The 16,356-nt window shown below is 47.4% G+C and overlaps 1 protein-coding gene across 1 annotated transcript in view; it reads right to left on the bottom strand.

The window, feature by feature from the left end:
* The window catches only part of PLCD3 (phospholipase C delta 3), an 86,385-nt gene that overhangs the window by 9,581 nt on the left and 60,448 nt on the right, over positions 1-16,356 (bottom strand). Inside the window, exons 9-12 of the mRNA XM_083407646.1 lie at positions 14,081-14,200; positions 11,245-11,280; positions 3,999-4,158; positions 1,690-1,806 (exon numbers count right to left, since the gene is read on the bottom strand). Of these exons, the coding sequence (XP_083263772.1) occupies positions 1,690-1,806; positions 3,999-4,158; positions 11,245-11,280; positions 14,081-14,200 (433 nt within the window). The remainder of the gene's footprint in view (positions 1-1,689; positions 1,807-3,998; positions 4,159-11,244; positions 11,281-14,080; positions 14,201-16,356) is intronic.

Here is a 16,356-nt window from a genome sequence, read left to right as displayed (position 1 = left end):
TTGAGGACTTTGGGTTGGTTTGGAGGGAGCGGCAGGGAGAGGCCTGCATTCCTGCAATGAACTCAACTGAACCGCAACTCCCAAATCAATGCGTGGATCGGAACGTGGTCTGGAATCCACAGCCTGACCAAACTCTGAGAGATACCCCACATATACTAGAACATGAGAGAGGGTGTGTATATGTGTGTGTACACACACACACACACACACACACACACACAGAGCGATAGCAAATGTATCCAAAAATGCTCCTGAGAGTGACTGTACATGTTGATATGCTATCCCTGCCCAGGAAATTGGACAGGGGGCAGCCATCTTTTTTCGGTACAATCTTCCTGGGAGGGGCGGCACACGTCCAACCTCAGGGTCATTTTCAGCAGCAACTGTTTGTTCTAGCTGCTCTGATAGCTAGAATCCTGTGTGGGGTTTTTATTTTATTTTAAGAAAAACCATGGTCACACACAGAGGCGATAATGGAACAGAACAGATTTTCTATCAGTCGTGTGGTAAAACTGACACTGCCTAAAATGTGGGGTTTGGGGGGGGGGTATTGGGTTGCTGTTTTTGTTTTTATTATATTTTTTGTGGTTTTATATCTTGATTTTATTCTGTGAACCGCCCTGAGACCCCCCAGGTATACAAATTCAATAAATAAATAATAATAATAAAAGAAGACATTCGGCCACCCCTACTCCTCAGGGCCAGCACACCGTCACTCAGGCACAGATTAAGCTTCTTTTCCACTGTCCATCTTCCATCGCCTATTGAGGAGGCGAGGAGACGACTAGGATTGACCATTTCACAGTGGGAAGGAGGAACCTGGGTTCCCTGCTTCTAGGCTTCCAAGGAGCAGTGGGCAGGGGTTCATGAGTTACCATATTTTTCGCTCTATAAGATGCACCAGACCATAGGACGCACCTAGTTTTTGGAGGAGGAAAACAAGAAAAAACATATCCTGAATCCCAGAAGCCAGAACAGTGAGAGGGATCGCTGCTCGCTGTTCTGGCTTCTGGGATAGCCGTGCGAAGCCTCTTCAGGGTAGGGGGAGCCTTGAACAAGCTTCACGCGGCTATCCCAGAAGGTAGAACAGCGAGAGGGAGTGCTGTGCAGCGCTGAGCTGTTCTGGCTTCTGGGATAGCTGTGCAGCCTCTTCAGGGCAGCGGGATGAAGGCTCTCCATACCTGAAGAGGCTAAACCAGAAGCTAAAACAGCGAAAGGAGCGCTGCACAGCGATCCCTCTTGTTGTTCTGGCTTCTGGGATAGCCGTGCGAAGCCTCTTCAGGGTAGGGGGAGCCTTGAACAAGCTTCACGCGGCTATCCCAGAAGGTAGAACAGCGAGAGGGAGTGCTGTGCAGCGCTGAGCTGTTCTGGCTTCTGGGATAGCTGTGCAGCCTCTTCAGGGCAGCGGGATGAAGGCTCTCCATACCTGAAGAGGCTAAACCAGAAGCTAAAACAGCGAAAGGAGCGCTGCACAGCGATCCCTCTTGTTGTTCTGGCTTCTGGGATAGCTGCGCAGCCCGCATTCACTCCATAAGACGCACATTTCCCCTTACTTTTTAGGAGGGGAAAGGTGCGTCTTATAGAGCAAAAAATACGGTATGTCCACCAGAACTATTTTTCACCTGTGATGCTTACGGGAGGCTGGGGGGCAGGGGTGGGAAAGAGTCCCAGGGCTGGGTGGTCTCTTACCAAGTTGGCAGCCGGCGTTCCACATTTCCTGAGGGTTGTAGTTGGCAGAGTTCATCTTCAGACCCAGCGGGTAGATGCGGCTGAGGTGCCGGGCGTTGTATCGGACAAAAGGGATTCCTGCAAGGCAGAAGGGATAGTTGCAGCCGCAGGCTCAAAGCGAGGAAAGGGGGCTGCTGGGGCTGCAAATCGCAATACCCTTAACCAATCTCCACTTTAAGACCGTGCAGAGAACAAGCCAAAATTTCACTGGCATGACCAAGATGCCCAGGTTCAGCTAAGCAGCGGTGGATCCGATACAGGGCCGGCCCTACCATTAGGAAAGAGCAGCAAATTGTTATTTATTATTGTTGTACTTTTGCTGTCATGGAGGGGAAGTGGAGCCTGTAAGGTTTACTGCCTCAGGTGTCCGAATAACTTGACTGGCTTTGGGTGTTATGCATCTTGACTTCGTGGGGGCAGGGCATTTGCTGTTCCCCCTCGGGCGGCAAAATGTCTTGGGCTAGCCGGCACGCTCAAAAGTCAGCAGGTTCCTTCCTGAATCTACAAGCTTTTGCCCTGGCCCCATTTTCCAGGCCCTGTCTCCCTCCAGACCAGCACCATTATGCTCCGCATTTTGGCAATGAGGTAACCCAAATCCTGCAGCCTGTATAAATCAAACGTACATATAAACCCCAAGGGAAAATCTGTAACTGCTGCCTTGTGGAACATCTCCGGGGGGAAGAAAAGGCTAAGTAGCAAACCCTAAGGTAAAAGGTAAAGGACCCCTGGATGGATAAGTTCAGTCAAAGGCGACTATGGGGTGCAGCGCTCATCTTGCTTTCAGACCGAGGGAGCCAGTGTTTCTCCACAGACAGCTTTCTGAGTCATGACTAAACCGCTTCTGGCACAACAGAACACCATGACAGAAACCAGAGTGCACAGAAACACTGTTTACTTTCCCGCCAGAGCGGTACCTATTTATCTACTTGCACTGGTGTGCTTTTAAACTACTAGGTTGGCAGGAGGTGGGACAGAGCAACGGGAGCTCACCATGTCGTGGGGATGCGATCTGTTGACCTTCTGATTCGCAAGCCAAAGAGGCTCACACATCCAGAGTAGAGTCCCTAAGACGGTTGGATGGCTCCTTGTACGCTTCCTTCCGGCAACTCCTGCAGCCAGGCTGATGCCAGACATATTGCTCAATGAGGCTGGGGGGGGGGGTCTTGTCATCTGGGCAGCCCAGGACCTCCATACACACTGCCCAGGCTTGCACCCAGGGGAGATCACGTCAGTGCTGCTGACTCAGCAAAAACCACACGGGAGGCAGCTGTGATTCTCCAGCAGTTTGACTTCACCCCCATAGGGTGCACTCCATTGTCTCTCAAGACAGACAGATGCCAAGGACGACAACATGTGATCAGACTTCTGATCATTACAGGTAACTCGCTACTTACATGCATTTAAGTTGTGCGCATTCAGCTTTACACATTTGCACTCCCCCCCAAATTTAAGGGCCAGAGTTCTGGGAAAAATGAGTTTGGCAATCCCAAACTCACACATTCAGTACTATTTTGGCTTTTACGTGCGGTTGCCAAAACATAACTCCTGCATAAATTGAGAGTAACTACACCGTATTGTCCTCTCATTAGGCTAATCTCGATCTGGCTAATACAGTGGTACCTCAGGTTACAAACACCTCGGGTTATAAACACTTTGGGTTACAGACTCTGCCAACCTGGAAGTAGTACCTTGGGTTAAGAACTTTACCTCAGGATGAGAACAGAAATTGTACGCTGGCGGCGTGGCAGCAGTGGGATGCCCCATCAGCTAAAGCGGTACCTCAGGTTAAGAACGGTTTCAGGTTAAGAATGGACCTCCGGAACGTACTAAGTTCGTAACCAGAGGTACCACTGTATGCAGGTTTATTCTGCATCCTCGTATGGCTCAGGATTGGCCTGGCTCTTGCTTCCAAGTGCTGATTTGCTCCCCTTCCTCTTTCAATGTACTTTCAACGTTTTCCCTTTCATCTGGCTACTGCCCTATTGGCCAAGGACAAGAATTCCATCCTGCCATCCAGAAATAGGGCCTGCTGCCTTTGCATCTGAATTTCTCCTCACTGGGCAGATTTTTTAAGAATGAGTGAACACAGAAAGAGTGCAAGGAAGCATCACCTTTGTTCAGGCTGATCTTATAAGCTCACTCTATCCCCTAATACTGGCTGCATTCTCCATCTTCCTTTTAATATTCTCTGATGCCCTTCAGACTTAAGAATCACTTTTAGTTCCTCCTGTTCAGGGAATTCACCTGCTCATGTAAGAGCCAAACCTGACCTGATTCTTTGATCAGCTTCCTGGCTTTCCGCTCGCTGAATGAGCACATCTCCGTAGGCTGCTGGTGGCGCAGAGCTTGAGACAGACTTTGGAACGGGACAGACCGGCAATAGACAACCACATCAGAGAGTTCCCGTGAAATCTGCCCAGCATCCTTTGCCTGGGGAGAAAGATGTACATAGATCAAATGATTTCCAATTAAGATGACCCTCCCAGTCTTGCAGTTAAATTACTCCAAGCTTGCAAATAGCTACTGGCCTGGTAGCCTACGGAGTAGAGGTGAGGGTCTACCAGCCCATGGGCCTTATCCAGCCCGCCAATCTTCTCCATTTGACCCACAAGGCCATTTTGGGCAAGCCATGCCCACTTGCCCCACAGGTAAAGGTAAAGGGACCCCTGACCATTAGGTCCAGTTGTGGCCGACTCTGGGGTTGCAGCACTCATCTCGCTTTATTGGCCGAGGGAGCCGGCGTACAGCTTCCAGGTCATGTGGCCAGCATGACTAAGCCGCTTCTGGCGGACCAGACCAGTGCACGGAAACGCCGTTTACCTTCCCGCCGGAGCGGTACCTATTTATCTACTTGCACTTTGATGTGCTTTCGAACTGCTAGGTGGGCAGGAGCTGGGACCGAGAAACGGGAGCTCACCCCGTCGCAGGGATTCGAACCGCCGACCTTCTGATCGGCAAGCCCTAGGCTCTGTGGTTTAACCCACAGTGCCTAGCCAAAAGGGGCTTTGTAGCACTTCCTAAGCTGGTAGGCACTTTGGAAGCGCTGCAGAAAATGCTTTCCAAACCCTGGGTTCGGCACTTCCCAAGGGAAATGCCATGCAAAAGGCTCTGCAAACTTTTATTTTCTTTACAAATGGCAGGTGTCTTGGGAGTGGACACCTATCGCCTGATACCTGGTAACTCCAAGCCTCCTGTTCTTTGGAACAAAAGAAAAATGTCCCTTTAAAAACAAACAAACAGCTGATTGCAAGTCCTGTGTGGTGCTCTGTGCTACAGATCTTTATCTCCTCGTGCTGATGACACAGGTGAGCAGCCTCACCCACCTGTCAAATCTGGCCTGGCAGGATCAGAGACATAAAAGGTCTGGCCCACCTGCTGAGAAAGTTCACCGCCCCCGCTATATCGAGACTAAGAATAGCTTCCTGGCAATCGGGCAGGAAGGCCTTTGTAAACTGGAAGCCAGCTGATTCCTTATTTTCAGCCCTGCCACAAATGAATGATGCATGTATCTGGGCACAAAGAAGAGAGAGAGATTTCAAGTAAAGATATTTGTGAGATAGCTTTTTTGGACTAGCTTTCGGAAAGGCTGCATTGCTAGCTGGCCAAGGATGGATAACTTCCAAGGCTCAAGATGGTCTGGAACATCATCATCATCATCATCATCATCATCATAATTTATTATTTGTAACCCACCCATCTGGCTGGGTTTTCCCAGCCACTCTGGGTGGCTTCCACAGAGACCAAAAATACACTGAAATGTCACACATTAAAAATTTAAGATGTCTTCTGAATGTCAGGTAGTTGTTTATCGCTTTGACATCTGATGGGAGGGTGTTCCACAGGACGGGCGCCACTGCCGAGAAGGCCCTCTGCCTGGTTCCCTGTAACTTGGCTTCTCGCAGTAGGGGAACCGCCAGAAGGCCCTCGGCGCTGGACCTCAGCATCCGGGCAGAACGATGGGGGTGGAGACACTCCGTCAGGTATACTGGGCCGAGGCCGTTTAGGGCTTTCAAGGTCAGCACCAACACTCTGAATTGTGCTCGGAAACATACTGGGAGCCAGTGTAGGTCTTTCAAGACCGGTGTAGGTCTTTCAAGACCGGTGTTATGTGGTCTCAGCAGCCATGTGCTGTGGTCTTGGCGGATCATGTGCTGTTCTGATCTCGAAGACTGGGCTGTCTACAGTGGCGGGAGTTTGAACCATCTTTCAGATTTAGGGGAGCTAGTCTCAAGCCCAACGACACATTCTCAAGATGGAGGGGGAGGGAACAGCTGCAGTCGCCTGTGGTTCCTGCGCAATGTTTGCCATCTTGCCAAAGGTTGCAGGCAGCTTTACGTGCAGCAATTGCATGTTGATTGCCCTCCTAAAAGACAAAGTCCAGCAACTGGAGGAACGTGTAGCTACGCTCCAAAGAATTAGAGAGCTGGAGCTCTTCTTGGAAGCAACAGAGCACACCGTCTCCACCAAGGAGGAGACAGGGGACTCCCCTGAGAAGGAGGCTAGTTCAACAACACAGGAGCCCGATATGTGGAGAAACGTGACTCAAAGAAGTAGGAGGCCCAGGGTTCGCTCTGATTGTCTAGAAATACACAATCGCTTTGAGGTCCTCTCCCCTAGCATGGAAGACGAAGAGCAGACTCCATTTGAGGATCTCTCCCTCATTACAGTCGATCACGTATATGAAGATGAGCAGCAAAGTCAGTCCTCAGGGAATGTGCAGGCGACCTTGGAACGGACCGCTCACGGAAGAACCCTGACCAAACCTAAGAGAAGGCGTGTAGTGGTGATAGGGGATTCCTTACTGAGGGGAACAGAAGGAGTGATCTGTGGGCCTGACAAGATGTCTCGGGAAGTGTGCTGTCTCCCCGGGGCTAAGATCCAAGATGTAACTGAACGACTGCAAGGAATCATAAAACCCACTGACAAATACCCCTTCCTCTTGGTTCATGTGGGAACCAATGACACTGCAAGCAATAGCCTCCAGAAGATCAAAAGAGACTACGAGGCTCTGGGCAGGAAATTGAAGCAATTAAATGCACAAATCGTCATCTCATCTGTCCTCCCAGTTGAACGACGTGGCCCAGGGAGAGAGAGGAAAATAGTGGAAGTAAACAGCTGGCTTCGCAAATGGTGTAAACAGGAACGGTTTGGATTCTTAGATCACGGACTGCAGTTTCTTGAGGATGGACTTCTGGCAAGCGATGGGCTGCACCTCACAACGGTTGGGAGGAATGTTTTTGCCAAAAAACTAAGAAACCTCATCAGGAGGGCTTTAAACTGACTAATGTGGGGGAGGGAGACAGTGCTCCTGAAGGTAGGAGTCTATTAATTGATGAAGATGATCATCCAAATGTCATAGACCAAATGGAGCAAACAGCAAGCAGACCTAGTGGTGGGAGGAAAAAATTCTTAAATAAGAGACACGGGGGAATGACTAATGGACTTCAATGTCTGTACACTAATGCACAAAGCATGGGAAATAAACAAGATGAGCTTGAGCTCTTGGTACAGCAAACTAAATATGACATAATAGGCATCACTGAAACCTGGTGGGATAAGTCCCACGATTGGAATGTAAAAATGGAGGGATACAATCTATTTCAGAGAAACAGACCAGACAAGAAAGGAGGAGGAGTGGCGTTATATGTCAGGGATGTGTATACCTGTGAAGAGATCCAAGATTTAGAACCTCAAAGCCAAAGTGAGAGCATTTGGGTCAAAATTAAGGGAGAGAAGAATAATAGTGACCTCATTGTGGGAGTTTACTACAGATCCCCAAGCCAAACGGAGGACATAGATGATGCCTTCCTGGAACAGATGGCCAAGCATGCAAAAGGAAGGGAGATAGTAGTAATGGGGGACTTCAATTACCCAGATATTTGTTGGATGTCAAACTCAGCCAAGAGCATAAGGTCAAACAGATTCCTCACTGGCCTTGCAGACAACTTCATTGTCCAGAAAGTGGGAGAAGCAACAAGAGGAACAGCCATTTTAGATCTGGTCCTAACCAATGTCGATGACCTGGTTAATGGGGTAGAAGTGGAAGGATCATTAGGCGCAAGTGATCATGCTCTTCTGAAGTTTACTATACAACGGAAAGGAGCAGCCAAGCATACTAGGACTCAATTTCTTGACTTTAAGAAAGCCGACTTCATAAAACTTAGGGAAGTGCTGGGTGAGATCCCATGGACAGTAATACTAAAAGGAAAGGGAGTTCATGATGGCTGGGAGTTTGTTAAGAGGGAGATAGTAAAAGCACAACTTCAGGCAATACCAATGAGACGGAAACATGGAAGGTGCCTAAAGAAGCCAGGGTGGCTATCTAAAGAACTTTTAACTGAGTTAAGATTAAAAAAGGATGTGTACAAAAAATGGAAAAGGGGGGAAACCACCAAAGAGGAATTCAAACAAATAGCCAGCACGTGTAGACACAAAGTCAGAAAAGCTAAAGCACAGAATGAACTCAGGCTTGCTAGAGAGGTTAAAAGCAACAAAAAAGGCTTCTATGGGTATGTTCGTAGCAAAAGGAAGAACAAAGAAACAGTGGGGTCACTCAGAGGAGAAGATGGTGAAATGCAAACAGGGGACACAGAAAGGGCTGAACTCCTCAATGCCTTCTTTGCCTCAGTCTTCTCCGATAAAGAAAACAATGCCCGACCTGAAGAATTTGGAGGAAATGATTCAGCAGAGGAAACACAGCCCAGAATAACTAAGGAGATAGTACAAGAATACTTGGCTAGTTTAGATGTATTCAAGTCTCCAGGGCCAGATGAACTGCATCCAAGAGTATTAAAAGAACTGGCAGATGTGATCTCAGAACCACTGGCAGTCATCTTTGAGAATTCCTGGAGAACAGGCGAAGTCCCTGCAGACTGGAGGAGGGCAAATGTTGTCCCTATTTTCAAAAAGGGGAAAAGAGAGGACCCAAATAATTACCGCCCAGTCAGTCTAACATCAATACCAGGGAAGATTCTGGAGCAGATCATTAAGCAAACAATCTGTGAGCACCTAGAAAGGAATGCTGTGATCACCAATAGTCAGCATGGATTTCTGAAAAATAAGTCATGTCAGACTAACCTGATCTCATTTTTTGACAGAATTACAAGCCTGGTAGATGAAGGGAACGCAGTGGATGTAGTCTACCTTGATTTCAGCAAGGCATTTGACAAGGTGCCCCATGATATTCTTGTAAAGAAGCTGGTAAAATGTGGTCTTGACTATGCTACCACTCAGTGGATTTGTAACTGGCTGACTGACCGGACCCAAAGGGTGCTCATCAATGGTTCCTCTTCATCCTGGAGAAGAGTGACTAGTGGGGTGCCACAGGGTTCTGTCTTGGGCCCGGTCTTATTCAACATCTTTATCAACGACTTGGATGATGGACTCAAGGGCATCCTGATCAAATTTGCAGATGACACCAAACTGGGAGGGGTGGCTAACACCCCAGAAGACAGGATCACACTTCAAAACGACCTTGACAGATTAGAGAACTGGGCCAAAACAAACAAGATGAATTTTAACAGGGAGAAATGTAAAGTATTGCACTTGGGCAAAAAAAATGAGAGGCACAAATACAAGATGGGTGCCACCTGGCTTGAGAGCAGTACATGTGAAAAGGATCTAGGAGTCTTGGTTGACCACAAACTTAACATGAGCCAACAGTGTGACGCGGCAGCTAAAAAAGCCAATGCAATTCTGGGCTGCATCAATAGGAGTATAGCATCTAGATCAAGGGAAGTTATAGTGCCACTGTATTCTGCTCTGGTCAGACCTCACCTGGAGTACTGTGTCCAGTTCTGGGCACCACAGTTCAAGAAGGACACTGACAAACTAGAACGTGTACAGAGGAGGGCAACCAAAATGGTCAAAGGCCTGGAAACAATGCCTTATGAGGATCGGCTAAGGGAGCTGGGCATGTTTAGCCTGGAGAAGAGGAGGTTAAGGGGTGATATGATAGCCATGTTCAAATATATAAAAGGATGTCACATAGAGGAGGGCGAAAGGTTGTTTTCTGCTGCTCCAGAGAAGCGGACACGGAGCAATGGATACAAACTACAAGAAAGAAGATTCCACCTAAACATTAGGAAGAACTTCCTGACAGTAAGAGCTGTCCGACAGTGGAATTTGCTGCCAAGGAGTGTGGTGGAGTCTCCTTCTTTGGAGGTCTTTAAGCAGAGGCTTGACAACCATATGTCAGGAGTGCTCTGATGGTGTTTCCTGCTTGGCAGGGGGTTGGACTCGATGACCCTTGTGGTCTCTTCCAACTCTATGATTCTATTCTATGAGAGGGATTGCAGGCTCAGGTTGGCAACCTTTTTCTCCAGGCAGCTGCCATGAGTGGCACAGAAGAATAAGGATCCTAGGTCCTGTTACAGTGGTTCAGACTCCCCTGGTCTGAGGATCACAGAGAATTTCATTCACGGGGGGGGGGGGGGGACCCTGTGACTGAACAACCACCTGTGCAAGGAGTGGATTTCCCTGCACTTTCCTGGCTTGTGTGGGGCAGGGGTATGTGCCCCGTCAAAATCTGCACCTCCTTTTTGGATATTTCCCATGTACGTGCAGGTCCTGCTTGCTGAACACAATGTGCTCCCTTGAAATCGTCCATTAGGCTTGCATTCGCAAAACGAATTGGCTATTTCTATCAATTACTATGGGTAAATTTATTATTATTATTATTATTATTATTATTAATGCCCTGCCCAACTGGCTGGGTTTCACCAGCGACCCTGGGGAACTCCCAACAGAATATTAAAAACACCAAACATTTAAAACTTCCCTAAACAGGGCTGCCTTCAGATGTCTTCTAAAAGTCAGATAGTTGTTTATTTCCTTGACATCTGGTGGGAGGGCATTCTACAGGGCAGGTGCCACTATCGAGAAGGCCCTCTGCCTGGTTCCCTGTAACCTCACTTCTCGCAGTGAGGGAACCGCCAGAAGGCCCTCAGAGCTGGACTTCAGTGTCCGGGGAGAATGATGGGGGTGAAGATACTCCTTCAGGTATACTGGGCAGAGGCTATTTAGGGCTTTAAAGCTTAATATAGGTCTTTCAGGACCAGTGTTATATGGTCTCGGCAGCCACTCCCAGTCACCAGTCTAGCTGCCGCATTCCCTACCACTTAAATTTGACCCCCCAAAATAAAAAAATACCAAACAGGAAAACTTCGGAAAAAATTGCTCTCTGGTTTGTCCAATCACTCCCCGCTGCAGCCAACCAGCAAAAGGAAAGCAATGAAGTAAAAAATGCCCTCTGTTCCAATCGCCGAAGCTGCAGTGTGTATAGTGAAGTTTGGGTACGAATTCCTTGTGGTCAGATAAGTGAATATTTGCATAGGAAATAGAAGTGATGGAAAGCTTTCCCTCCATTAAGTTGCAGATCTACCAACCACCTATCCAGGCAAAGAGAAACCACGACGAATTTGGTTTTACGTGACTGGGGGCGGATGAGATACAACTTCGCTCATTAGCCTCGACATCCCCTGCGACTGCCCTTTCCAGGAATCAAGATGTACTCACCTGCAATGGTTTAATCCCTTGAAGAGAATGTGTAGACTAGAAGGGGAAGGGGAAAGGAAAGAGAGAGAACCTCATTTGAGAAACAAAATACATCTATGGATATTTTCAAAGGGGCATATCTAAGAACAAATGGCCATTCTGGGTCAGACTAAAAAGTCCCTCTAGTCTAGCATCTCTCCCCACACAGTGGACAATCAGGGGCCTCTGGGAAGCCCACAAGCAGCAGGACCTGAGGGCAATAAATACCGTATTTTTCGCTCTATAAGACGCACCAGAACACAAGACGCACCTAGTTTTTGGAGGAGAAAAACATGAAAAAAATATTCTGAATCACAGAAGCTAGAACAGCAAGAGGGATCGCTGCGCAGTGAAAGCAGCAACCCCTCTTGCTGTTCTGGCTTCTGGGATAGCTGCGCAGCCTGCATTCGCTCCTTAAGACGCACACACATTTCCCCTTACTTTTTAGGAGGGAAAAAGTGAGTCTTATAGAGCAAAAAATATGGTAGATTCCTCTCCCACAGTTGGTTTCCCAACTGTCTCTTATCCTAGATGTAGCATCATGTGTGCAGAGAATGGTGACTCATATGATCATGGGTCAGGAAATTAAACCTTATGAAGATTGGTCGAAGGAGCTGGGTATGTTTAGCCTGGAAAAGAGGAGACTGAGAGGGGAGATATGACAACTATACTCAAATATCTCAGGGGCTGTCACATGGAGCTAGCTTGTTTTCTCCTGTTCCGGAGGCTAGGACCCGAACCAATAGCTTCAAATGACAAGAAATGAGATTCCGACTAAACTTCAGGAAGAACTTTCTGACAGTAAGAGCTGTTTGATAGTGAAATGGTCCCCTTTGGGAAGTGATGGACTCTCCTTCCCTGGATGTTTTTAAGCATAGGTCGGGTGGCCATCCGTCATGGCTGATTTCGCTGACATTCCTGCATTGCAGGGGGTTGGACTAGATGACCCTTGGGGTCCCTTCCAACTCAACAGTTCTGTGATTCATGATCATTACTGGTGGCCTTTCACAGATTTATCCTGTGTGAACCTGTCTAATTGTCAGGCTTTGGGGAATTGGTTTCCTCCCCCCGTGGCAGAAGATAAAGGAACGCCTTACCAGTTAGAATCTTTAATAATCACAGTGAAAGAACAAAGAACACATCTCTTAGAAATGGCGGTGCTCCCAATTAAGGGATACTCGCCCCTCCGTCCCTATTAATCTACGTCACTCCTACGTCTTGTGATCTGAGCTTGTACCCCCTGCACTTTCTATTCTGACACTTTCTGAGCTCTCTGTGACTTTGGAGAAGGGGTGTGAATGCTGTCCAGAGACTATGAATCTCTTAACGCTCTCTCTCTTCCAGTGTTTCTTCTCCTAGCTATTCCCCATCCAGTATTTCCCAGCTTCTGCCTTCTGAACTATGCCCCTCTGCAAACCGCTGTTCCAAATCTATGCTGTCCTCCAGCTCCTGGGAAGATTCAGGGTCAGGATCGGGTTGTGGGGTGGCTCCCACCATTCTTCCTGAGTGCAGCCCTCCTCAGCTGCACTGGCTCCCGGTGGAGTACAGGGTCAGGTTTAAGGCACTGGTTTTAACCTTTAAAGCCCTATGCGGCCTAGGACCCTCATACCTAGAGGACCACCTCTCCTGGTATGCCCCGCGGAGGACCTTACGGTCCACAAATAATATCTTGGATGTCCCGGGCCTCAAGGAGGTTAAACTGGCCTCAACCAGGGCCAAGGCCTTTTCAGCTTTGGCCCCAGCCTGGTGGAACACTCTGTTGCAGAAGACCAGGGCCCTGCGGTACTTGACATCCTTCCACAGGGCCTGCAAGACGGAGTTGTTCCACCTGGCCATTGGTCCGGGCCCAGTTTGTCCCCACTCTATGGGACCCTGTAAGTTACCTCTTTGGCCCTTATATCGGCTATGTGGGACCAACATGTACAGCTGGCCTTGATGAATACATGAGGTCCCCAATCCCTATAGTTGTAGGGATTAAATTAAATGATTTGTGGGCAATAATTTAATTTTATTCTGATTCTAATTTTTAAGCTGTATTTTAATTAATTGTTTGATTGTGTTTTAATGTATTTGATATGTGATGTTAGCCACCCTGAGCCCGGTCTTGGCCGGGGAAGGTGGGGTATAAATAAAAAATTACTTACTTACTCAGCACGGTCCCTGACACTAGGTAAAGGGACCCCTGACTGTTAGGTCCAGTCGTGACCGACTCTGGGGTTGCGGCGCTCATCTCGCTTTATTGGCTGAGGGAGCCGGCGTATAGCTTCCGGGTCATGTGGCCAGCAGGACTAAGCCGCTTCTGGCGAACCAGAGCAGCGCATGGAAACACCATTTACCTCCCCCCCGGGGCAGTACCTATTTATCTACTTGCACTTTGATGTGCTTTCAAACTGCTAGGTTGGCAGGAGCAGGGACTGAGCAACGGGAGCTCACCCCGACACGGGGATTCGAACCGCCAACCTTCTGATCGGCAAGTCCTAGGCTCTGTGGTTTAACCCACAGCGCCACCCGTGTCCCTGACGCTAATCCTCTTTAAAATCTAATCCCCTATAAAAGCCAGAAGATGCTAGTGGACATCATCACATCTTGAGATTTCATGGTCAGTTAGTATATTCAGCTTAGGGAGGTTTGCCCCTGAACACTTTTTTGAGCATGTATAAACTTTCACGGCTCCCCCAAGCTTGCTCCATCTGTCTTCTCAGTAGCTTTGGCTATGTCTGCCAGCACTCAGCCAATAGTTTGCTATTAATGAGACAGCTTATCCACGTAATTTCTCTCTCTCTTAGGGGAAGGGGTCTAATCTCTGTTGTGTCCTCACCTTATCTTCCTCTTCCTCCTGCATTTCTTCCTCAGGATTTGTGATGTAGCTCATTTTTTCGGGATCACCCTTGTCCTCTGGCAACTTCTTTGCCTTCACCAATATCTTCCACTTTAACTGCTGTGGGGTTTGAAGGAGTGGAGTTTAAACAGCTTAAATCTCTAACGAAACCTTCCATGTGAAATTGTAATAACCGAATTAGCGGAGGCGTCAGGGCTCCAGAATTTGCCCAGGGCCCGGACAGAATTGGGCGAATCTTTTGGTTTGGGTTTCTCTCATTTTTCCATTTTTAAATTTAGTTCTCTACATTCGTTTATATGTTTAAAAAAACAATGCTAATGAAAATTCATCAACGAGCGTCTCCCCCTATTGGTATTCAGCAAGTTGGTGTTCAATTTTCCCTAATACATACATTTTTTTCAGAATCATTTCCCCTAACATAATGAATTTTTGTATGCAATTTCCTCCATTATATGCATTTTAATGCACACTTTGCTCCATTATATGCATTTTTGTACACCTTACTTGGCTGGAAAATGCACTATTGCAGAATTTGAAGAACTGTAGATTTTTTTTGTTTTTTAATTTTCAATTTTTATTAAAGATTTTCTTGTTTTACAGAAGTAAGTTTAATGCCTCATATTTTTTCCATGTAACATTTTTACAAATCCATTTCATTTGTTGAGACATTAGGGGGAGAAGAAAAAAAAAAAGAAAAGAAAAAAGGGGGGTGGAGGGAGGGAAGATGGGTGGGGGTGGGGTCGGGTGGCGATGTTTCTATTATGCTTAATGTATGTAGGGTTTGGTGTCAGCGTTGCTTGTGCTGTTCACTTGTGTTCCTTTGGTGGTGAGAGAGGTTGGGGTTGGCCTAGGGTGTGGTTGTTTGTTTGTGATTGGCTGTGGTGATCTTTGTTTGTGAGTGGGGTGGGTGGGTGTTTTGGATCAGGTTAGCCATATTGATTTGTATGCTGTTGGTGGATTCTTGTCATTGTCTTGTTGGGAGCCATACCGGGGTAAAGGCGTCTTCTTCTGTTTGTCCCCGTCTCAGTTTCAGTTTATTGGTTAATTTTTCTAGTAGGGCTGTTTCCCATACTATTTGGTACCATTGGTCCATGCTTACTCCTGACAGGTCTCTCCAGTATCTGGTTATGGTGTTTCTGGCTGCTGAAAGTAGGTGGGTTATGAGGTCTTTGTGGTGTAAATGGGCATTGTTGTCTTGGAAGATGTTTAGTAGGGCCAATTCTGGGGTGATGTCTAAAGAACTGTAGATTTTGAAGGATGGCTGTGTTTCAATTCATGTGCTGTTTTGCAAAGCGCAAACTACGCAGCTTGGCCTTTAAATGCAATCTGAATCAAAAAGGCTCGCCAGCCCAACAGTGCCAGCATTCTCACTTTCCTCCTGCAAAATTCAATGAAGATTTTTGTGGGGTGCAAATGTGAATCGGACGTCCGATAGTCCTGGCCATAAAGTGTCTTGTTCACACCTGTTAGGTGTTAAAACCCTATATTCCTTACAAGAACTACCGTATTTTTTGCTCTATAAGACTCACTTTTTCTCTCCTAAAAAGTAAGGGGAAATGTGTGTGCGTCTTATGGAGTGAATGCAGGCTACGCAGCTATCCCAGAAGCCAGAACAGCAAGAGGGATCGCTGCTTTTGCTGTGCAGTGATCCCTCTTGCTGTTCTGGCTTCTGGGATTCAGAATATTCCCCCCCCCCCTTATTTTCCTCCTCCAAAAACTAGGTGCGTCTTATGGTCTGGTGCATCTTATAGAGCAAAAAATACGGTAATCACCTCACTAGGATTAAGAAGGAAGCTAGACGAAGGAAATCTTGCAATAACTCAGCTACTACATTACCCAAAGTCCATTAGGCTACCATTTCCCTCCACATAATCTTTTTGGATATCAGTACTGCACAAGTGCAAACATCTGGCATTGGGTACCAAAATTCATCTTGGCTTTTGTTGTTGTTGAAAGCAAAGTTTCTTAAAGCTAGAACAGATAATCTATTTGTCAAGTCAACCTCCTCGTTGACTTTGGTTTTCTCCTCAGCAAAATTCCCAGCCTGACTGTATCACAGGTGATATGAGGGACATAACCTAGTACGACGCTAGAATTAAATCGGGAGGGAGGGACTTTTGGCCATCCAGATGTTTTGGAACTACAACTGCCACCAGCCCCAGTCAAGCATAGCCAAATGGCCGAGGCTGATGGGAGTCACAGTCCAACCAAGTCTGGAGGGTCAAAGGTTCCCCACCCTTGCCCTAAATGGAGTT

This window comes from Podarcis tiliguerta (assembly GCF_965153285.1).
Source record: "Podarcis tiliguerta genome assembly, chromosome: 13".
NCBI classification, from domain to species: domain Eukaryota; kingdom Metazoa; phylum Chordata; class Lepidosauria; order Squamata; family Lacertidae; genus Podarcis; species Podarcis tiliguerta.
Note: the sequence above shows the minus strand (reverse complement) of the source record. Positions and strands in the feature narration are given on the sequence as shown.